The 25,857-nt window shown below is 33.6% G+C and overlaps 1 protein-coding gene across 1 annotated transcript in view; it reads left to right on the top strand.

The window, feature by feature from the left end:
- The window catches only part of CFAP47 (cilia and flagella associated protein 47), a 963,244-nt gene that overhangs the window by 238,040 nt on the left and 699,347 nt on the right, over nt 1-25,857 (top strand). Inside the window, exons 29-32 of the mRNA XM_069063838.1 lie at nt 3,510-3,610; nt 6,610-6,744; nt 7,918-8,143; nt 10,992-11,207. Coding sequence (XP_068919939.1) covers nt 3,510-3,610; nt 6,610-6,744; nt 7,918-8,143; nt 10,992-11,207 — 678 coding nt within the window. The remainder of the gene's footprint in view (nt 1-3,509; nt 3,611-6,609; nt 6,745-7,917; nt 8,144-10,991; nt 11,208-25,857) is intronic.

The raw sequence follows: 25,857 nt of genomic DNA, 5'->3' as shown, positions 1-25,857 counted from the left end.
CCCCTAACTTTCTAGTAGGGCAAGATGGGTTTCTATAATCCAGTACCTGTATATCTTATTTCCCAGTTTCGTGTAAAAAACCAAATTTTTAAACATTTATTTTTAAACCTTTAAGTTCCAGATTTTTTCCTTTCTTCCCTCCTCACCCACCCCCACTGGGAAGATAAGCAATTCAGCAATTCAATATAGGTTGTACATGTGTAGTTACCCAAATAATTTCCATAGTAGTTATATTGTGAAAGACTAACTATATTTCCCTCTCTCCTATCCCACCCCCTATTATTCTATTTTCTCTTTTGACCCTATCCCTTTTCAAAATTGTTTGCTTTCAACTACCCTCTCCCCTAATCTGCCCTCCCTTCTATCATCCCCCCTCTTATCCCTTACTCTTCTATTTTCCTATTGGGTAAGATACCCAATTGAGTGTGCATCTTCTTCCCTCCTGAAGCCAAATTCAACAAGAATCAGATTGTCCCATTCCCTTTCACCTTCCTTCTCTTCCCCTCCACTGTAATAGTTTTCTCTTGCCTCTTTTATATGAGATAATTTCCCCTAATCTATCTCTCCCTTTCTCCTTCTCCCAATACATTCCTCTCTCACTTCTAAATTTTGTTTTTTAGATACCATCCCTTCATATTCAACTCATCTCGTTCCCTCTGTCTATGTATACATGAACATACATATTCCCACACTCACATACATATTTATATACACATACACCCTCCTATACATACATATATATGTATGTATACATATGTATACATACCTATATATTCCCTTAAACTATCCTCATACTGAGAAAAGTCTTATGAGTTAAAATTATTATGTTTCCATGTAGGAATGTAAATAGTTCCACTTTAATAAGTTCCTTATGATTTCTTTTTCCTGTTTACCTTCTCATGTTTCTCTTGCTTCTTGTATTTGAAAGTAAAATTTTCTGTTCAGCTCTTTTTTTTCATCAAGAATGCTTGAAAATCCTCTATTTCACTGAATGACCATATTTTTCCCTGTAGCATTATACTCAGTTTTGCTGGGTAGGTGATTCTTGGTTTCATAGATAGTTTCTATAGAGATTAGCACAGTACCTGGCACATTAGTACTTATTAACGGCATATGGTTGGGTTGTTTTGAAAATGCTAGTCTAAACCAATTTTTTTTTAGCTAAACTACCTTCTAATTTTTCCACAATTTCTTGTCAAATAGGGATTCCTCACCCTATTCATTTGATTTCTTGAGTTTATCAAACATTAGGACATTGTGTTTGTTTACCTGTATGTCTTGCTTATTTATTCTTTTCTGCTTATCTACTTTTCTGTTTTTTAGAGATAAGGATAGGGATAGGACCTGTGATTTCATTAGTATAGGGAACTCTGAGATAAAGAACTCTCTTTTCCCATGCAGGTCAGCATGTTCACCACAATTTATAGGCTTAGAGTTGCCTAGATCACTGTCATCTCAAGTTACTTGCCCAAAGTGTTACAGCCAGAATGTGTTAGAGTTCCCAGCCTAGGTATTCCTTACTAGGTATCAGAGATGGATGAATTTTGCTGCTGCTAGACTCATATATACTTCCCCACTCTACTCCCAACTAGAACACAGAATCTCAGCTAAAAATGTGGCTTAACTGGGACTATTCCTGACAAGGAACATTTTGAGTAGAGTAGTGATCTGCTGAATAGTACAATCCAGGCAGAGATGGGAGGATTACTCAGCATCAGTGCTGAATAGGTCTATCTATTCTATAACCCTTGGCCTCATTGTTAAATGGGCAGCTATAGCCTCAAGGTCAACTGGGTATTACTTTGCTTTTTAAACTGGGGTATATTAGTGCTTTTATCAATTAGTGTGCTATTTTACTCTTTCAGAAAGAGTAGAGACCCTTAGCCTAGGATGGGCAGAAATCTCTTTATTCCATATCTCTCAGCACTTCTGCTCAAAAGGTTTGTTAACTCCCAGGTAGAGGTCAGAAGAAATAAAGCTTCTCTTTTTTGATAATTCTTTTTGGTTAAGTTGGGTTGCTGCAAGGAGGGACCTTACCCAAATTTTTGGTGATAATTTGCAGATTCCTATTGGGTCTTATGCAAAGAAGTGCCTGGAGCTAAAGATATTGTGGCAATCTATGTCCTGGGTTAAATTAATTGGCTCTATTGGCCTTTCCTTGTGAAAACATTAGAATCCCATACTAAGTTTGGAATGCTTTAAGTTTAAACTCTTACAAGCTGGAACATAGAGAACATCAATCAATCAATCAACCAGTCGGTAAATATTTATTAATTTTCTAGTATCTACCAGAGTATTGTGCTGGATGCCGAAAAGACAGATACAAAAATGAGATACTCTTTCCTCACGAAGCATATATTCTATTAGTATATGGATTACGCCATGAAATAAAGCTAGAGTATTAGATTTCAGTCAGATTATAAAAGATTTTGTACTTTATTTTGTTGGCTAATGAAGAACCACTGAATATTTTAGTTCAGGGAAGTTTTGCTTTGTATCAGGAAGAGTACTTTAGCAGTGCTATGTATTGTAGAGGGGAGAGTTGGAGGTAAGGAAAACAGGTCTTTCCTAGTCTAGATAAAAGGTAGTGAGGTCCTGAACTAGGGCAACGTAAATGGAAAGGGAAAGAATTCAGAGGTAGACTTTGACAGGAATTGGCAATTTATTCAAAGAGGGAATGAATCAAAGGGAAGATAGAACTGATTCCCATCCTTCAAGTTTGGGTGATTGAGGAGATGAGTAATAAAAATCATCATAAATGTAAAAGTTAGGTAGAGGGAAAGATTTGGAGGATAATAATCCTTTATATATGAAGTTAAGGTTTGCAAAAAAAAAAAAGATGATTATTTTCATTTTAGATGATGGATATCTGAGGTATCAACAGAACATCCATTTGATGTCCAGCAGGACACTGGAGATGTGGGAGGAGTAGATCTCAACTGAGAGGGCTTCAAATTCATTGCATAGGGGCTATAGTTGGAGCTATTGGAATAGCTGGGATTATACAGTGAAAGAAGGGAAACAGGTCGAAAAGAAAAGCAGGAGTTTGGCATAACCAAAAAATGAACAAATTTGTGTTCAACCTTCATTGTATCTTTCTAATATAGATAGACAGAAAGCCTGTTATTGGAAATATTCAAGCAAAACATCTATTAGAGATGCTGGAGGAAGTGAGATGAGCTAGCTTTGGAGTCTATTCTGACTTTAAATTGCCCATATCCTATAAGTACGTGAGATTCATATTTGTGATATATATACATATATATATATAAAACATGACAATTTGTAAAATAAATTTTATATCTAATTTTCATTGTTTTAAAGTATTCTAAGAACAAAAAGAATTAATTTTGAACATTTTATGTGATGCTATAATTACATATTTCCCTTTAAGATTTTGTCATAATTCATGCCTATAGAATATTTAAATACTGTCACAAAGTAAAGTAGAAAAATTTTAAAAAACTAACTCTAGTGAATAAAGTATTGAAATTTTCTTTTGCATTTAGGTTTGCAATGCAGGTTACTGCAGTAGCAGAGAACTGTGTTCTTACTATTTATCCATATTTGGCATATCACAGTGATGATCAAAAAATTTTGTTGAAGCCAGGTATGTTATTTACTTTAGTATATATATATATATATATATATATATATATATATATATATATATATATATATATATATATTGACTACAAAAATTTACTTGGTATTTAAGAGAGATATACTATGCTAACAATAACAGAGAGAAATCAATTTTTTTTTTTACCATTTCTCTATTTGAATCATATTGATTGTGAAGTGTGAGCAATAACTACAAAAAGAGATAATAGAAAGATAAATTTGAAAATATGGAAAGCAGTGTGTCTCAAAAAGCCACTTTGAATGGTGAAAATTTCTGCAGAACAGATTATAGCCAGGTTTACTCTTTCCTTTGAAAGTCATCAATAATAGTAATAACCAACAATATTTATATAGGGTCTTTGCAGGTGCCTTGACCTATCTAGACTTCAGTTTCCCTATCTGTAAAATGAAGGGTTTGGACTAGTTGACCTCTAAAGTCCCTTCCCACTCTACATCTATGATCCTAACTGAACAAATGAGGAAACTGCAACTGATTAAATAATTAACTCATGGTCACACAGCTTGTAAGTGTGGGCACTAAGATTTGAACCCAGATTCTAAGTCTAGCACTCTGTTTACTAGCCTATACTGTCTCTCAAAGAAATCTGATTTGGTTCAGGATAGTGATGTCTGCATTAGTTCAGTTTAAAGAAAATGTATATCCATATAGTTTTGGAATGGTTGTTCATGTGCTTAATTAGTTTAATAATAACTAATAACTTTGTAAAGGAGGTGCTATTGATGTTATACTTCTCTTGCAAATGAAAAATTGAAGCTCTAAAAGATAAAGTGACTTGCCCAGGATGATAATGTAGCAAACAAATGTGTGAGGCAGGATTTGAACTCAGGTTTTCCTAATCAATGTTCAGTGCCCTATCCATAATACCACCTGGCTGCCAGTCCTAGACAAAAGCCCGTAGTAGGATATTTCTCTTTGCACTATTTCCTTTCTTCACATATTGCCTTCTTCAATACATTTCAATTTAATTCAATTTAGCTCAAGGCAACATAGTAGAGTATCATTGAAATTGGCATCAGTTGACATAGTAACCTTACTACCAGTGTGTCTCATGGGATATTAATTAATTTTCCCTAACCTCATTTTCATTCTATTTATTTATTTATTCATTCATTCATCTACTTATTAATTAATCAATCAATTAATTAATTAATTAATTAATTTATCTATCCATCTATTCATTCATCCATTTATTTATTTATTTATTTATTCATTCATTCATTCATTCATTTATTTATTCATTCATTCATTTATTTATTTATTTATTCATTCATTCATTCATTCATTCATTCATTCATTTATTTATTTATTTATTTATTTATTTATTTATTTATTTATTTATTTATTTATTTATTTATTTATTTTAAAGCAATTGGGGTTAAGTAACTTGCTCAAAGTTACACAGCCAGTTATTTCTGGGTTTGGTGCTAAGTATCTGAGCCCGGATTTGATCCCCAGGTCATCCCGACTCTGGGGCCGGTGCTGTTACGCACTGTGCTACCTGGCCGCCCCAACCTCATTTTCATAATTAAGATTTTGTTCATATTTTTTTACGTTAGATTCCTCTATATTATTAATTCAGTGTGCTGGATTAGAGGCCTTGTGTTTAATAACAAAACAAAACACAACAACTATACAAAAGATTTACATAAAGAAAATGACTGACTCCCTCTCGAAGAAATTTATATTCTAATAGAAAGGATATGATATGTATGCATATAATTATAAAGAAAGGTTGACTGTAATCCATGAAAAGGAGACTTCCAAACAAAGTGTTATTAGGAATTTGAGGAAGGACAGATCACTTTTAGTCAGAGGGTATAGAATCTATAAACTGATGCAGACTTACTGGAGTAACTGGCATCTGATGGAAAGGAGGGATTTCAGATAGAAATGTATGAAGAGTGAACTGAGAGAGAGGAAAACCATGAGAGTCCCGTGTTATGGAAACCAAGAGAGAAAAGAGTACCAAGAAAAAAAAGTGGTCATCAGTGCCTAATCCAGTAAAGAAGTGAAGAAATAATACAACTGAAAAAAAAAAAGGCCATGGGATTTGGTGATAGGGAGATCACTGTGAAACTTCATGAAAGCCACTTCAGTTAACCACATAGTGTATAATAAAATACTTCACTTTGAGCAGAGGAACAAAAAAAGCAGTAGTTTTTTACAGATAATCAAGCAGTTTTTAAATATCACAGATTTGGTTAGTAAAAAAGTGTGGTTGGTGACTAGCTTTTTATATCATGATTTAAGTCTTTAGCTAATAGTAACCCCAAAGAGTTAGTAAGCATAGAAAGATTTAAACCATTTTAACATGCTAGTTTCAATTATTGTTCATTCTCTTATTAATGCTTCTGTTTTACTTAATGTTTACATGAAATGTTATATCACATAATTGAATCAGATAAATTGCACATTTATTTTTAAATATTCATGTAATACTATATTTGATTCCTTGATTAATATTTAAGATAAATTTTAAATTGTTTCCCTTCACAGAAAGAGAATGTAATAAAATATATTAGATGAAACCCAATGTGAATGCTAAGTAGAGTTGAAAGCACTTAAAGGCCATATTTAATTCATACAACAAATACTTCTTATTTTTATTTACCCAGAACACTAAAATTAGAGCTGGTGTGAGAATCCAATTCTAAACTTTTTTTCTGGTGTAGTGTTTTCCAGTATAGTGTTAAATAGTTTTTTTAGTATAGTGTTAATTAAGAAATTAAAATGATTTAATAAAAATAATCATTCTTCTTGTAGAAATAAGGATTTTTTAGTTGCTATGTGACAGCAGTGATACAATCACCATCAGAATAAATTTATATATATGTCTTTATATATCTACAAAAGAAAAATGATGAATGAGTGTTACATAAACATATTGAATGTTATATAAACTCTTATAATAGTTACTCCAGAATATTTATCAGACTCAATACTGTGCAATTTGTTTTTAATAGATAAGGAGAAACAACCTCAGTCTTCAAACAAGGGAATACTGAATGTCTCTCTCCCCCCGAGAATACTATCTCCTGTCAATAGCACCAGTACTAATACTAGTGATTCTGAATTGCTCAATCAAGACTCCCTTTTCAGTAAGTTATAAAGATAATGTTTACCTCTAAAACCAAATCTATGTAACTCTCAATCTGTAAATTCATTTTTGTGCTACAGCTTGCCTAACCAATGTAGTTTGAAAAAAATATAGTCAGTTCTCTATTACTCTCAGATGTGCCATCTGCTCTAGGGATTATCTCCATTGAATAGGGCCAAGAATAGAATATGACTGCGTGTATATATAATACTTTCTAATAATAAACATATTTAATTTGAAAGATCTAAAATGCATTATTTGCTGTTATTTATAATTTCTTCTATTTTTCTTGAGTATAGATAATTAAGCATTGACTATAATTTTTTCTTTGAATTGAACCAAGTGAAATTAAGTTCAGTATATTTCATTTTATTTTATTTTTTTGCTTTTTGGAGGGCAATGAGGTTAAGTGACTTGCCCAAGGTCACAAGGCTAGCATCTGAGGCCGGATTTGAACTCAGGTCCTCCTGATTCCAGGGCTGGTGCTCTATTCACTGCACCACCTAGCTGTCCCAAGTTCAGTATATTTTATATAGGCAGACATTTTCAAATACAGTATTTGACATTTTACTGTATTTGAAATGATTCCTAATAAAACCAATGCATTATCATTTTAGTTACAATGTATTTGTGTATTTGAAAGGATTCTTGCTAACATTGGTATTCTAATTAATGTTTTCTCCCAATAGTAATTTTATAGATACTTAACTTATGGTTTCAGGAAAGTGAGAAGGGTTCTTTAGTGAAAATGTTTTCAAATCACATATTTCAGAAGAATAAAGTGATATTCTCTCAGTTAAATTCCATTTTTCGAAATCATTTCTGTTGGAAACTTTTCAAAATATTTTGTTTGTTTTCCAGGCAGTGTTAACTGGCTCAACATTTCTACTAATTTAGCTAAGGATAATTTATAGTAAGATGGGGACAATACAATCTCTATCTTGCCATAAGTGGGCCAAATTCTGCTAAATAATATTTTGCTAAATACTGTAATTTAACAGTATTGATACCAATCAATGATATCCATTTCTATCTTTGAGGATAAGTAATACAATTAGTGGACAATTAACTTTTTTGGGGGATGGGACTTTGCTAGCTTTTGATATATTCCATAAATATGATATGTTTGTTGAGGGAAACAAAATACTCTTAACAAATGCCTGTAAATTTTTAGGTATTGATGTGGTACGTGAAAATTTACCATTGCAAGGAAGTGAAAAACCAAAGTCAGAAGAAAATGAATATGTGAGTGTCAAACAGGGACAATATTTTTTTCCTGATGAAGACAAAAAAGAATATCCATTTTTCGAGAAAGTTGTAATTGCGGTTGAGACATGGTTTAGTCTCTTTGGTTGGTCTCAAGGACTCAATCCTATTTCTGTTCCAGAGAGTATAAGAAGGTGAGGATAATTATGATTATTCAGTTATCATGTTGAACTAATATAATGGACTACATACTTACTGAAATTTAAAATAAAAAATATTTAAATACTAGAATAAGTGAATGAAAATATAAATTTATCCTTAACTGGGTTGATAAAGCTACATATGCAAATACACATTTATATCTAATATGGATTCAACTTAGTATACATAACACTTATATTTTCCATTATCCTAATCCCTCACCAACTGTGTGACCTTTTCCAACTCACTTAACTGCTCTGAATCCCCATCTGTTAAAAGAGCAACTGCAGCGAGTGACATGTAAATTTCTTTCCAAATCTAACAGTCTATGACTGGGACCTTTTAGTGTAACAAAGATTGGCTTTATGTACCTTTCTGATGATGTGAGAAACATGGAGAATGGCATCCTCTCCTCAAATATATTTCCTACATATCTGTTTCTGCTATTTAAAATGTTACCATTAGGGATTTAATTCTTTGAGTTGTTATTGCCAGTTATAGAAATCTTCAGTACTTTAAAGACCTATACTTAAGATGATCCCCTTAGCACTATAACTTAATAGTCTTTGACAGCTGCTATGGCTGAAAAATTCATTCTCTTCTGGCTAGTGGTGTCAAATTCAAATGGAAACAGAAGTCATTAAAGTATACAAAAGGATCCCCATAGGCACATATTGATTTGGAAAACCACACATTAACATTATCTAATTTTTTGTAATTTTTTTTTATTTTGTTAAATATTCCCCAACTACATTTTGATCTGGTTCAGGCCTCATATAGGCTGCATGTTTAACATCTTTGCTCTGGCCAAGTTGATGATGAACCTTTATGAATGTATCTCAGTCACTAGCCAGTCAGTCCACCAACAGGATTCTATTTAAATTCTGTCTAGCTTGACAGAAAATCAGAGTTTATGCTTTTAAAAACCCAGTGTTATCTTCACATTACAATGAGGCATCAGAATATGACCTTAGTAGAGATCAGCTCCACATTGCATAAATGCACATACTTTCAGGAGGTGAAGCACACACAATAATTATTATTAATCATTGACAGTTTATCAACTAGCTTAGAGTGAAATACTTTTCTGAGAATGAGTTTTGATGAAGGATTGTGGAAGGAAAAGAGAAAGGTCCAAAGTAAAGGACACTGACTGAAAAGGGCCTCGAGGAATGTGATGGCAGTTAGAACCTGAGAAGTGATGGGGAATCAGCTATTACTCAAGGGAGCCCTTTTCACTTTTGGACAATTCTAATTTAGAAAATTTTCTCAAAGTCATCTTAGCTGGGGGGGTAGTAGTGAAACAGAACTATGAGCTATTAGCACTATGGTGAAGTATAATGCTAAGGGACTTTTGTTGTTCAGCTGTTTTCTTGACAAAGATATTGAAGTGATTTGTCATTTCCTTTTCCAGCTCATTGTACAAATGAGGAACTGAGGTAAACAGGCTTAAGTGATGTGCTCAGGATCACACAGCTAGTTAGTGTCTGAGGTCAGATTTGAACTCAAGAAGTTGAGTTTTCCTGACTTCTGCACTAAGGGGCTTTGAAAGCAAGCTAAGCATAGGTGACATCCAAGGCTATATCCTGGACTTTTGTGACTTGTTTGAGAACTTGAGACTCAGCACATTGAGACCCAATCTACCTTTCTCCAGAGCTCACAGTTCTGTCTTCTGGAACCATTTAGAATAAGTCTAATATCTGTTTCACTTGATAACCTTTCAAATATTCAATGAAATCTGTCATCTTTACCCTTAATTCATCTCTAGTTTAAACATCCAAAGTTCTCTTAATGATTCTTTACGTGTTATTATTTTGAAGTTATTTACCTCCCTAGTCACCCCCTTCTGGACACCTTCTGAATTATCAATGCTTTTCATAAAATTTATCATCTAAAAAGCAATACAGTACTGCAGACGTAGCCTGAATAGTGCTAAGTACAGCAGAACTGTTATTTCCTTAGTCCTAGATTCTGTGTCTCTCTTAATACAACCCACAATTCCATTAGTTTTCTGGACTGTTATATTACCCTTGACTCATACTGATCTTGAAGTTTACTAAAGCCCTATGGAAACCCTGCCTCTGACTCAATCAGCTTTCATATGCCCTATACAGTGTTTTCTTCCTGTGTTCCTCCTACTAAGGAATTGAATGCTCATTTCTTCCCATTTTTTTCTCCAGCTAACCCACATTTTTCTGCTGCCCTTTTGGTTTTGATCATAATTCATCTTTTTGTAGCTTTTATCTGCAGTTGTTTTTTAAGTTGTGAGACAAGCCAGTTTGTGAAAATTTGCCCAGTTCTGGCTCAACCCAACAGTAATCTTCACAACTCTTAACCTTAACTATTATATGTGGTGGCAGTGTATATTTAAAGTAAGATGTTTTAAAGGTATAGAAAAATGATTTAAGACAAGTAATTGTTGATCATAAGAAAACTGTGCTAAATTAGATTTTTATGATAGTATGTTATCTTTCAGTTAAAAAAATATATATATATATACTTTCAGTCATATTTTAAAGCAGTTATTTAGGTCTCTGAGTCAGGAGGATCTGGGTTCAAGCCCTACCTTTGACATGATAATGGTGTGAACCAGAACAAACTCTCAGTGTTGCAGGCATTTTTAAAGATTATAAATGGAAGATTAGTTACTTCATTGGTAGAGGTATTTCTCTCACAAAGAGTTCCTTACATCATTTGAACCATAGGCCCAGGCATGAATAAATATTTACAGAAATAAATACAATAATTTTATTTGTTAAATTTGATAATAGCAAATGGTCAGGTTGGTTTTTAAAGAAATATTTTATTTTTGTTAAAACTAAAATGAATTATTTTTCCTAGGGATGTGTCTAAAGGAGAGTTAGCAGCTTCAACAAAGAAACAAATCAATTCAAATAGTGACTTTGCTAGATATAATAAAACTATTTATGACATGTTATTTTACTTGAGTGGACAGATACTACCCGGAGTTGCAACAACTCAGACATTACCTGTTGATGATACTGAGAGAGTAATGCACCTCCATTGGCTACATTCTACACTTCTCACCTTCCTCAAGTAAGAATCTATAGGTGATACATTCTACTGAAGTTTGGGGACTTTTGTTTCTTTTATGCAGTTGTCCTGTGGTATTATATATTCTCCTGGTCACTGTGTAGTTATTTAGTAATCAGTATATACAAGTCCATATATGCTATGGAATAATATATGGAGGTTAAGAGATACATACTCTTGGTTCAAGGTACTAAATATCTCTAAGACACATGGAACAAAAATGAACCCACTATAAACAATATTAATGCATGAAATGAGAGGAAGTTTCATGCACAGATAGAAGATTTAACTCGTTGCCGTAGCATTATCTGTATTCCTGGGACAGATTAAATAGCAAGTGAGGTAGGGAGCTAGAAAAATGGTGACTGAGAAGAGTATAGAATTAACAGCTGTGAATTTAGATACTTTATGTGTTTTGATAACCTCCATTTTTTCTGTTTTAAACAATATTAGCCCATCAGCTAGATTGCCAGTGCAGATGATAACATTTTTTTTTATTGAAAAACTAAGACTAAAACTTATGGCATTTATTGTCTTGGATATCAGTCACAGAAAAGGGATATGCGTGTCTTCAGGTGGTAATCCTTTGTTACTGCAAGAATTACGATGGGCAAAAACCCATCCTAGAAATCTCTGCAGCATATTTCTATGATTATTCTAAAGGAAGAAAATAAAAGTGAATCCATCTCTATTTATATTAGTGAAGGAAGGAAGACCAGGTGACTGAACTTTAGCAGATCTACAAGCTAAATTGAGAGTTCACTTTGAGGCTTTGCTGAGTACTCCCCACTCCCACCCCAAAGTCATAAAACTCTAGATAAATAGTTTTTCTTTTGTCAAGTCACCTTAAGAGCAAAGCTTTTCCAGGTATTTAATATAGCTAAGCTACATAGAATCATAGATTTAGAGCTTGAAGAACTTGTAGAGATCAACTAGTTCAGTTCCTTTATCTGACAGTTAAGGAAACCGAGCCCCGGGGAGGAATGATGTGATGTACCTAAAGTCACAGAAGTGGAAAGTGGTGGAGCCAGGATTCAAACTCATGTACTTGGATTCTAAAATTTACACTCTTTTCACTGCAATATGAGACTTTCCGGACCATCTGTGATTTAGGCCTCAAGGCCTATTGTGGTCCAACACTGTAGTATCTTGAAAAGACTGATCCTGGTCATGAAGGTCAGCACAGAGTATATGACTTGCACTACAGTCTTTGATTATTATTTTAATACGATAATAACCCATTTTTATATAAGCTTTATGGTTTAAAAAGCATACCAATTCCATGAGGTAGATGTTTCAAATATAGTTATCTCCATTTTCAAATGAGAAAATTGAGGGAGGTCGAGTTATTTGTCTATAGTCAACTGAGAACTTCTAACTTTAAGCTCACTTTATGCTATACCCTGATAGCAGAATCAGTTATAGGCCTCAAGACACCAGTTCTGTGCACTTCTTTTCCATTAAAAATTCTCTGATGGGCTCTATTGACCTGAATATAGGCCGTATTCCCCTTTCTCCTCCATATCTGACTTGTATAAAAGCTTAAAGTACCTTATCATTGGTGTTATTTTTCAGTATATTTTTCATACTTTTACTTTCTAAGAAATCTCACTTTAAGGGCATGACCTATTGCTACTACATTTATGAATGGTCAATATTTACCCCCAGTATGGGCAGCTTAAATAATATAATGTGATGATCATTTCCTGGAATAACAATGAAGTTTTTCTCTTAAAAATATATCCTTTATGCATAGATAAATCATGTTTATGGTTTGAAATTCCTCAAGAAATTTTTTGGCTACCTCTGCCACACACAGTTCAGGATAAAGATCAATCAAAATCCTAGGTAGTAAAGCATGTGATTTATTCAGGTTTAAGCAGTGAGTCATGGAGGTCAATATCAAAACTTAAAATGAAATTATTACTTTTTGCTTTTTGTATAATTTTCATTTTCAAGTAGATCTTTCCCACCTACCTCCTCAATGAGCCATTCTTGGTAAAAAAAAAAAACTAAAAAAGATAAATACAAGCAATTACACAAATCATACTAATAGATCAATTAAATCTGACAATATATGCAATATTCTACACCCATAGTCTACTAACTCTGTAAAAAAAAAAGGAGGCGGTACATTTCCATGTTCTTTTCTGGAGTCAAATTACATAAAAATTTTATTAATGGTTGCATAGCATAATCTGATATCTATATTATCATGGTTTGAAGCATAAATATATTATTCTTATAGCTCATAGACAAACATGTAGTTATATTACTGAGCCAAAGACTCCAGTTACACATAAATGCTGATAGATTTAAGGATTTAGACTTATTTTTAGAAAAGAGCATCATAAAAGTCCTATGATTGGTAAATTAGATTTACAAAACATAATAATAGAGGTATGTATGAAGCTTTATGACTTCTGCAGTCTTCATTTCACTGTCTTCATTTTCCACCTGGCTGAATGCCTTTGATCTTCTCTATCATGAACCACATCATGCTGCAAAATCACATCAGCCAGATCTCATGCTTCATCAGTATCCTCTGTCCCTGGGAGCCCTCTGATTGGAAGGCAGAATACAGAATGCAGAGCTAGGAGTGTGCCCTGGACCAGCTCTCTATCTCTTCATTTCTCATCTGATGGACTGACTATAGTCATAATAAGGGCTTCTTTACAAGTGTGCAAAGTTCCTTCAATAGATGGCATTGATCTTGAGTAATAAGTAGTTGGTACTTCAGTGCCTTTTGATATTAAGAACAGCTCTGTGTCCAGGGGAAATGCCTACATAGGCATGTAAACCCCTTGAGAGTAGGAATTATATTTTTGGGGGTTATACTCATGGTCTTTGCATTCCCCCCCATGCCCCAGACTAGCTCTTAATAAATGCTTACTAGATTGTTATTGGATTGGGTTGGATTGTACTTCTGGAATACATTCTTATGCTGGCACAATCCGTCATCACAGTTTTCTCTTGATAGGTGATGTAGCCCCACCCAGTTAGGTAGTCAGCAGAAGACAACAGAAACCATTAGGTGTAGAAAATATTTTTGAAACCCTGTCCTACCCCCTGGTATATCCCTTCAAGACATCCCTGATATGCCACTTAGTAAAACTCCAAAGGAACTCTGTGGCACTGGATTGATGAGATTTATTTCTACTTCTATAAATTCCCCAGGTTTCCATATAAGTCAACCTGAAGGGAGGCCTAGATGGAGCAAGTGGAACTTATGAGCTCAGCCCTAGTTCTTTTCTTCTAGATATGTCCTGTCATTGCTTTTTTTCCCTTGCTGGTAGCTAAAATTTAGGGCCCCTTACAGCCACAGTGAATGTAGCACACCAGCTGTGTACAAATGGGTCAAGGACATCAGTGGTAAAAGCATCGAAAGCAGGTGGAATGATTCTGGTTTCCCCTTGTAAGTACCTAGTTCTCAGGAATTACCCTTGAGAATCTGTTGAACACTTTTCTTTTGTTGGCCTATTTTAATGATATAAATAATGAGTTCTTGCCTCCTTGTAATGATAAAAAGAAATGTCTTTGTGAAGGATTCATGTCTTTCATCCATAGATTCCTTCAGCATTTATTGAATTCTTACATGCTGAGATGGGTACAAAGATAAATGAGGTATATTCTCTTCCAAAAGAAGCTCACAATTTGGAAGGATAGATGAGATATATGCACAAATATCACACACACACACACACACAGACACACACTAAAATAAAGTGCAGCACCAGAAGAAAGGTATAAAGTATTATGAAAGCACATGACTTTTGCCAATGTCACTTAGGTAAACATTGCAATTCTCTTATCTTTCACGGGTAAAGTCCTTGGGAAAGCTGTGCCTCAACTTTCTTTCCCTTACTGTCTTCTTAAACTTCTTGAATTCTGGCTTCTAACGTCATCATTCAACTGAAACTGTTGTCTCCAAACTTTCCAATGAGCTATCAAACTGAATGACCAGTTCTCATTCCTATTCTTCTTTGGGATCTCTGCTCCATTTGATACTCTTGACTACCTCTCCTCCTGGTTACTGTCTCTCCTCTGGGTTTTCCGGACAATGTTTTCTCTTGGTTCTACTTTTACTTATCTGATGGCTACTTTGCAATATCCTTTATTGACTCATAAACCATGTTACACTGACTAATTGAGTGCATCCCAAGTCTGTCTCTCCCTGAGATCTTGCCTTTTTTTCTCTTTATGTGCTCTTTCTCTCTCTCATTCTCTCTCTCATCAGTTCTCCTATTCCCATGGGCTCAGCTCTTATCTCTATCTAAATGATTCCTGGATCTAAATAGCCAGGCTCAATGTCTTTTACTGAGTATAGTCCCACATCACCAACTACATATTGGACATTTTAAACAAGATGCTCCAGAGTCATGTAAAACTCAACATATCCAAAACAGAACTCATTATCTTTTTCCTGAACCCCATCCTTCATGTAGATTTTCCTGTTACTGTTGAGTGAATCATCATTCTTGAAGTCATCTGAGTGATTAATCTTCAACACTCAATAACTTTGACAATTCCATTTTCAAGAAAACTCTTGGAAAGTTATCTTTACTAATTACTAATGCAAAACACCAAGTCTTTATTTCCATCTTGTACTCACAGCCATCTGTGAGTGTTGTTGCAAATACTGTAGCATGCAGAGATAGCTTGCTGGTGATTCTTTGAATATAATGGAACTATGAAACTTTTATATTATGTTAATGTAATAATCAAGATCACCTGTTGCCAAATGACAGAAACTATTAGAACAAGAGACTTCCTTCTAATGGAATTCAAAAGTCAGACTCACTCAAAGTAGTTTAATTTTGAATTTGAATTCAGTATTCTTTATCCCCTATGAAAAACATTTGTACTTTGAACAGGGGTTGGCATACCTAAATGATTTGCAGATATTGAGGAACACACATTTCCTATATACTTTTAACTGTTGGCAAGAACTATCATATGTACAGCATGGTTATTAGAAACTGCTAATTTAATTGCTGAAAGAATTTTTTACAACTGACAATACTGTCCTCAGATTTTTAGTTCAATTAAGAGAACCTCAAGTAGACAGCTGTACCAAAAGAGCAATCTTAAAACATGGCATTAACATGGTCTGAAAATTATTTTTGGGCCTAGAACATAAGTCTAGAATACAATAAGCAGTGACTTCTCTAGCCTGTTGATTCTTTTGCAAAATATAATCAGTGATGCTTAATGGTGTTTTATTTTATTTTTTAACTTAAAAAGTTAAATTTTTACTTTACAACATTCAGTTCCACAATCCCTTGAGTTTCAAATTCTCTCACTCCTTCTCCTCCCTCCTCCCCCCTACACCCCCATGGCAGCATGGAATCAAATATAGGATCTACAAATACCTTCACATTAAACATTAGCCAGGTTGTAAAGAAGGATTATAACCAATTGAGTGAGCAATGAGAAAGAGGAAACAAAACAAAACAAAAAAGAGAGAGAGCAAGTAGTTTGCTTCAGTCCACATTCAGATTCTGTAGTTCTTTCTCTGGATGGGGATATCTCTTTCAATCATGAGTCTTCTGGAGTTGTCTTATAAACCTGCATTGCTGAGAGGGGCCCAGTCTATCAAAATTAGTCATCACACATACGTTGTGGTGTGTGTACAATTTTATGTGTACACAAAATGTGTACAAATTTATCCTGATTTTGCTCTTTTCACTCAACATCAGTTTTATATAAAACTCTCCAGGTTATTATGAAGTCTGCCTGATCCTCATTTCTTATAGCACAATAGTATTCCATTACATTCATATACCACAACTTGTTTAGCCACCCAATCGATGGGTACCCCCTTGATTTCCAATTCTTTGCCACCACATAAAGAGCTGCTATAAATAATTTTTGTGTATATGGGTCCTATTCCCACTTCTATAAGCTCTTTGGGATATGATCCTATAAGTGGTATTGCTGGGTCAAAAGGTATGTATGCACTTATTTATAGCTCCTTATTTATAGTTCCAGTACTTATTTATAGTTCCAGATTGCTCTCCAGAATGCTTGAATCAGTTCACAACTCCACTAAAACGTGTTCCAATCTTTCCATATCATCTCCAGCATTTATCATTTTCCTGTTTTGTCATCTTAGCCAATCTGACCGCTGAGATGTGGTAATTCAGAGTCATTTTGATGTGCATTTCTCTAATAAATAGTTATTTAGAGCATTTTTTCATATGCGTATAGATATCTTTAATTTATTCCTCTGAAAACTGCCTGTTCATATATTTTGACCATTTATCAATTGGGGAATGACTTGTATTCTTATAGATTTAACTCAGTTCTCTGAATATTTTCTTTTTTTTTTAAGCAATTGGGTTAAGTAACTTGCTCAAGGTTACATGGCCAGTTATTTCTGGGTGTGGTGCTAAGTATCTGAGCCCGAATTCAATCCCAGGTCATCCCGACTCTGGGGCTGGTGTTCTTATTCGCTGAGCCACCTGGCCACCCCTAAGCAATTGGGGTTAAGTAACTTGCTCAAGGTTACACAGCCAGGTTTTTCTGGGTGGGTGCTAAGGGTCTGAGCCCGTATTCGATCTCAGGTCATCCCGACTCTGGGGATGGTGCTTTTACTTGCTGTGCTACCTGGCCGCCCCACTCCGTATATTTTAGAAATGAGGCCTTTATCAGAGACACTGGTTATAAAAATTCTTTCCCAATTTTCCACTTTCCTCTTTATCTTGGTTACATTGGCTTTATTTGTACAGAAACTTTTCAATTTAATGTAATCAAAATTATCTATTTTGCATTCATAATGCTCTCTAACTCTTGTTTGGTTATAAAATCTCTTCTCCACAAATCTGACAGGTAAACTATTCCTTGCTTTCCCAGATTGCTTATAGTATCAGCCTTTATATCTAGATCATGCACCCATTTCTACTTGATTTTGTTATACTGTGTAAGATATTGGTCTATGCCCAGTTTTTGCCATATATATTCCAGTTTTCCCAGCAGTTTTTGTCAAACAGTGAGTTCTTGTCCCCAAAACTGGGATCTTTGGGTTTATATAACAGTAGATTACTATAGTCATTGAATGCTGAGTCTCGTGCTGATCCACTACTTTATTCCTCAGGCAGTACCAAGTAGTTCTGATGACTGCTGCTTTATAATACAGATTAAAATCTGGTATGGCTAGGCCACCTTCCCTAGCATTTCTTTTCATTAATTCCCTTGATATTCTGGACCTTTTGCTCTTCCAAATGAATTTTGTTACTATTTTTTTTCTAACTCTATAAAAAGAATTTTTGGTAGATTGATTGGTATGGCACTAAATATGTAATTTAATTTAGGTAAAATTTTTATTTTTATTATATTAGCTTAACCTAGCCAGGAGCAATTGATGTTTTCCCAGTTATTTAGATCTGACTTTATTTGTAGAAAAGTGTTTTGTAATTGTGTTCATATAGGTCCTGGGTTTGTTTTGGCATGTACATCCCTCAATATTTTATAATGTCTACACTAACTTTAAATGGGATTTCTCTTTCTATCTCTTGCTGGTGGATTTCATTAGAAATATGTAGGAATGCTGAGGATTTAAATGGGTTTATTTTATATCCTGCTACTTTGCCAAATTTATTTATTGTCTCAAGTACTTTTTTGCTTGATTCTCCAAGTATATCATCATATCATCTTCAAAGAGTAATAGCTTAGTCTCTTCTTTGCCTAATTTGCTTCCTTCAATTTCCTTTTCTTTCATTATTGCTAAAGCTAACATTCCTAGTGCCAAACTGAATAACAGGAATGATAGTGGACATCCTTGTTTCACCCCTGATCTTACTGGAAATGCTTATCCTCATTACATATAATACTTGCTGATGGTTTTATATAGATACTACTTATTATGTTAAGGAAGACTCTACTTATTCCTATGCTTTCTAGTGATTTTAAGAAGGAATAGTGTTGTATTTTGTCAGAAAGCCTTTTCTTCATCTATTGAGATAATCATATGGTTTCTGCTAGTTTTGTTGTTGATATGATCATTTATACTGATAGTTTTCCTAATATTGAACCATCCTTGCATTCCTGGAATAAATCCTACCTGATCAAATTGTGATAAATTGCTGTAGTCTTTTTTCTAATATTTTATTTAAAATTTTTGCATCTATATTCATGATGGAAATTGGTCTATAATTTTCTTTCTCCATTTTGTTTCTTCCTGATTTAGGTAGAAGTACTATATTTGTGTCATAAAAAAGTATTTTTTAGGACTCCTTCTCTGGTTTTCCTACATAGTTTGCAAAATATTGGAATTGTTCTTTAAATGTTTGCATTAGTAAATCCATCTGGCCCTGGAGAATTTTTCCTAGCGAGTTCATTGATGACTTTTTTTATTTCTTTTTCTGAGATGGGGTTATTTAAGTAATTTACTTCCTCTTCAGTTAATCTGGGCAACTTTTATTTTTGTAAATATTCATCCATTTCACTAAGATTGTCAAATTTATATGCTTACAATTGGTCAAAATAATTCCCAATTATTGTTTTAATTTCCTCTTCATTGGAGGAAGGCTCACCTTTTTAATTTTTGATACTTGTAATTTGGTTTTCCTCTTTCTTTTTCTTATCATATTGATAAAGGTCTATCAATTTTATTGTTTTTTAAATAAACTAGCTCCTAGTTTTATTTATGAATTTAATAGTTTTATTAATTTCAATTTTATTAATCTTTCCCTTGGTTTTCATTATTTCTAATTTAGTATTTAATTGGGGATTTTCAATTTGTTCTTTTTCTAGCTTTTTCAGTTGCAAGCCCAATTCATTAACCTCCATTTTCTCTATTTTATTCATGTATGCATTCAGTGAGGATATAAAACTTCCCCTAAGAACTGCTTTTACTGCATCCCACAAATTTTGGTATGTTGTTTCATTATTGCCATTCTCTTGAATAAATGATGGTTTCTATAATTTCTTGTTTGACCCACTCATTCTTTAGGATTAAATTATTTAGTTTCCAATTAGTTTTTAGTCTATCTTTCCATGGTCCTTTATTACATATAATTTTTATTGCATCATGATCTGAGAAGGCTTAATTTAATATTTATGCCTTTCTCCACTGAATTGTGAAATTTTTCCTTAATGGTGTTTTTAAATTTTTCTGAATTATTTCACAGATTATATGAAGTAGAGGGCAGTAAGGAATTCTATTATGTCACACTTGGACCCCAAAAATAGCTCAGAACATATTTTTATAGTGTCTTCTATATAGTTTGCATTAAGACAGAAATAAAATTGTAATTCAGATAAACCACATGATATTTAATGAATGACATAAGGTTCTTCAGTTTACCCCAATGTAGTTATTTTAAGTACAGAGCTATTCCTTTTTTTAAGGTGAGGGTCATTTGAGAATGGGTTTTTGGATTTTCAATCTCCAGAGTCATCCAGATTTTAATAGGATCCTATTCTATCCTCTTCCATCCTATGCAAGAAAGGTCTTGTGCTTGTTAATCAGTAACAAGTGAGGGATAAAGTAGGTCTTAAGACATAATAGTCTTTCATTATGGCAAGAACTACTTTAGACAAAAATCTATGCTAGAAACCACTGCAGCATATGACTGTGGGAACTTAAAAAGCCCAGAATACTGACAAGAAACCACAACTGAATCATAATGCCCCTTGGGATGCATTAATAAAAGTATGTGATTTTTACAGAGGATACCTCTTTTAGGCATTTCACTTAAAGTATATTTTGAATAAGTGACTAGCTCTATTAGGATTTGTGAACTATAATTTCTCTCTTGACTAAAATTGTTGTAATATAATGTTAGTTAACCAGTGATTTGAAATGCTGACCTTGGTGTTGCCTGCATTATTAGAAACATTTCGTTATGCTTAGTTTCAAATAGGAAGCAGTCTGAAAATTCTTATTTCTCACTCAAAGGGTTTAGAAGCTCCAGTGCCCAAAGGAAAAGATGGTTTCTCAATCTATATAACCTATCTTCATTCTCTTCTTATTAAGTTCAAGTGAACTCTTAGAAAGAAGGTAATTCCTTAATAGTAGGAGTTTTGAGTACCATTCTTAGATTTTGAGAAAGTGCTTTTGAAAGTTAATAGCACTTTAGCTGGGCAGCTTTATAAATGTGTATATTTAAGCAAAATCACATGCATTCACACACATGTGCATACATATACACACATGAACAAAGGTGTCCACATGTATACATGTATTGTAGTATGTGTGCATGTGCATATGTACATATGTCTCACACACAAAAAGGGAATGAAAAAAGCAAACTTCCTGACTGCATCATTGACTTCCTTGGTACTTCCCTTTGTTGTGTTACCATTACAGCATTATTGTTGGCAGTGATCCCAGTGGTTTTGACATTGGTATGGATGAATCCTGTTTTGATGGTTTATGACCTGAGAATGTAGGTATGGAAGAGTACTTTCTGCACAAAAGGCAGGCTGCCCAGATTTATTTGTTCCTTTTAGCAGCAAATATAGGTCTCTGAGGAAATACTATGATGAAAGTCTTTAACATCTTGAAATTGCCAATATGGTTAATAAAATTGGTTCATTAATCTGGGATGTATTCAAATGCTTGATCCTGGAAATGGAAAGATTAGGTTATAAAAATGACCATCCTGATTACTTGTTCTCACTATTAAATTTGACACACCAGAGAGTAAAATGAAATCTTTTTTTGTAAAAGCAAAATAAAAAGTGTAAAAGTGATCATTTTGAGGGGAAAAAAGATTTTTCAGGCATGGAATCAGATACCATCAAAATGCATATGTGTATCTGGAGATCATTTAAAATTTTATTTTCTAGATTGAACAACCTTGATTCTTGACAATGTGTGTAAAATTATAAGAAATTAATTCAAAGAGAAAAATGGGTCTGTAAAAGTATAGTAAAGTCAATTATGGATGCCAGCTGACAGTTTTATCAGCTACTGACCAGCTGTGAAACTAAATCTTGCCTTATTTGCCCAGTAAATTCAATTATGGAAAAAAATAACAACACACGGTATAATAGAATACAGATAGAAAAGATTAGTGCAAAAGAGCTAAAATTACATTGAATAAACTTTCTCCTTATGATTCCTGATTTTAAAAATAAAAATATTAATGTTTTAATAGTATTTTATTTTTCCCTAGTTACTTGTGAAGACAATTTTTAACATTCATTTTTTTACAAGATTTTGAGTTCCAAATTTTTCTCTCCCTTCCCCTTTTGAAAATGATAGACAGTTTAATATAGTTTATACATGTGCTATCACATAAAACACATTTCCATATTAGTCACAGTTGTGAAAGAAGAAACAAATTGAAAGAAAAAAACCACAAGAAAGAATAAAGTAAGTGAAAAATGCTTTGATCTGCATTCAGAGTTGATTAGTTCTTTATCTGGATATGGATAATATTTCCTTCCTGAGACCTTTGTGCTTGTCTTGGGTCATTGTCTTGCTAGGAAGAGCTGACTCATTCATTATTAATCATCACATAATGTTGCTGATATGGTATGCAAAGTTCTCCTGGTTCTGCTCATTTCACTTTGCATCAGTTTGTACAAGTCTTTCCAGTATTTTCTGAAATCTGCCTGTTCATCGTTTCTTATAGCACAATAGTATTCTATTACATTCATAGACCACAGCTTCTTCAGTAATTCCCCAATTGATGGGCATCCCCTCAGTTTCCAATATTTTGCCACCACAAAAAGGACTGAATTAGCACACATAGGTCCTTTTCCATTTTTTTAATGATCTCTTTGGGTTACAGACCTTACGTAGTAGTATTGCTGTATCAAAAAGTATGCACAGTTTGGTTGCTCTTTGGGCATAATTCCAAATTTTTTTCATAATGATTGGATTAGTTCACAATTCCAACAATCAAAAGTGATTTAGAGCACTTTTTCATATATGCCTACAGATAGCTTTGATTTCTTCATATGAAAACTGCCTGTTCATATCCTTTGATCATTTATCATTTGGGGAATGACTTACATCTGTATTCTTATAAATTTGAGTCAGTTTTCTATGTATTTGAGAAGTGAGGCCTTTATCAGAGACACTTGCTATAAAGATTGCTTCCCAGTTTTCTGCTTTTCTTCTAATCTTGGTTGTATTGGTTTTGTTTGTACAAAAACTTTTTTTAATATAATCAAAATTATCTATTTTGCATTTTGAAATGCTCTCTATCTCTTATTTGGTCATGAATTCTTCCCCTCCCCATAGATATGACAGGTAGACTATTCCTTGCTCTTCTAATTTGCTTATGGTATCACCCTTTATGTCTAAATCATGCACCTATTTTGACTTTATCTTGGCATATGGTATGAGATAATTGGTCTATACCTAGTTTGTGTCCTATTGTATTCTAGTTTTCCCAGCAGTTTTTGTCAAATACTGAGTTCTTATTCCATTTGGTCTTTGGGTTTATCAAACACTAGGTTACTGTGTTTATTGACTACTCTTTCTTGTGTACCTAATCTATTCCATTGATCTACCACTCTGTTTCTTGAGCATTACCAGATAGTTTTGATGATTATGACTTTATAATATAGTTTGAGATCTGGTATTGTTAGGCTACCTTCCTTTGTATTTTTTTTTCACTAATTCCCTTGATATTCTTGACCTTGTTTTCTTCAAGGTGAATTTCGCTGTTATTTTTTCTACCTCTATAAAATAATTTTTTGGTAATTTGATTGGTATGGCTCTGAATAGGAAAATACTTTTAGGCAGAATTGTCATTTTTAATATATTGCCTTGGCCTATCATGAGCAATTTATATTTTTCAATTGTTTAAACCTGGCTTTATCTTTGTGTTTTGTTATTGTGTTCATACAGTTTCTGGGTCTGTCTTGGCAGCTAGACTCCTAAGTATTTTATATACTTCTTACAATTATTTAAATGGAGTTTCTCTATCTCTTGCTGCTGGACTTTATTGGTCATGTAAAGAAATCATGATTTATGTGGGTTTATTTTATATCCTGCTACTTTGCTAATGTTAATTATTTCAGGTAATTTTTTAGTTGATGCTCTAGAGTTCTCTAATTATACTATCATATCATTTGCAAAGAGTGGTAGTTTTCTTTCCTCATTGCCTATTCTAATTCCTTCATTTTTTTTCCTTCTCATTGCTATAGCAATTTCTATAGTATTTCTAGTACCATACTGAATAATAGTGGTGATAATGGACATCTTTGCTTCACCCATGATTTTATTGGGAAGGCTTATAGCTTGTCCTCATTACATATAACATTTGCTGATGGTTTTAGATAGATACTACTTATCATTTTAAGGAATGCCCTCTTTTCTTATGCTCTAAAGTGTTTTTAATAGGAATGGTTGCTGTATCTTGTAAAAATATGGATGTTTTAAATGTACATATATATGATAAACACATACAACCCAATGTATTATAATTGTATATAATATATAGTTTTGTATATAAGCATATATGAACATATATGGGTATCTTTATGCACACATATATGTATGTGTCTATAGGCCATATCTATATCTATGCATGCATGTATGTATATATACATCTATGCCTACATGTGATATATGCACATATGTAGTACAAAACTATATATGTCTCTATAATCCATTGGATTTTATATGTATTGTCACATATGTGTGCATTTAAGACAATATTTTATTTATATTTTGCATATTAAATAAATAACATGTATCATTTTCTGATAATGCTTATATGTTACATATGCACACATATTCACATGCAGGGAAAAGGCAAATTTCTCAATCCACGTGGGATTTTTTGACTCTAAGACTTTGGGAAACTATATGTCAGGCTATAAGAGGCAACTTTGGATAATGAATAGAGGGCAGGTCCCTCCAAAGGGTGGCTTTGGAATCAAGCTGTGGTTCAAGTTTCAACTCTGATACTTACTGGCTGTGCAAGTACCCAAGCAAATTATTTAACCATTTAGTACCATAAGCAATTCTCCTAAGTATATGGATTATAGCATAACTGATAGTTTGAATTAGTCAAGATAATTCCTTCACTGAGAATTCCCTATTCTGATAAAATAAGAGATGGGGGAAAAAAAGAAACGTAGTTTCATCATTATAGTCAGCACATCCTAAAATATCACTGAGAGGTAGTGGGGAGTAGTGGTTCTCAAACTAGCTTTAGAATTAGAATAAGCTGAATTCAAATCTTGCCACTGACACATACTAGTTATATGGTCATTTATAAGGCTCCAGGTGATATAGAGTTGATATGAACTGGGGAAAGCAATTTTTTTATATCAGAAATTCCCCATTCCAGCCATATTGCATAGAGATGATGCCTTTAGAACTGAAAGGGAACGTGGAGACCATCTAGTCTCACTTCCTTATTTTATAGCTAAAGAAACAGAGCAAGTTATTCAAGGTCAAGCTGGTATTTACACAGAGCTTTAAGGTTGGTAAAGTGCTTTACAAATATTATTATCTCATTTTATCCTCCATCTCTTCTCTACCTTGATAACATTTCTCATATTACTCGGTCTTCCAGAGATGTCTGACAATGGCTTGTCAGTCACATTTATGGGATTTTTCATTACTCTGGAATATAGATTGTCAGAGTGTGGATTGAATTTGTTGAGAGCATGTAGGTACTCTCTCTCTCTCTCTCTCTCTCTCTCTCTCTCTCTCTCTCTCTCTCTCTCTCTCTCTCTC

Source organism: Petaurus breviceps, unplaced genomic scaffold (assembly GCF_028583685.1).
Source record: "Petaurus breviceps papuanus isolate PSGF00001 unplaced genomic scaffold, PetGlider_PUasm1.0 90603, whole genome shotgun sequence".
Classification (NCBI taxonomy): domain Eukaryota; kingdom Metazoa; phylum Chordata; class Mammalia; order Diprotodontia; family Petauridae; genus Petaurus; species Petaurus breviceps.
This window is presented reverse-complemented; position numbering and strand designations above follow the sequence as displayed.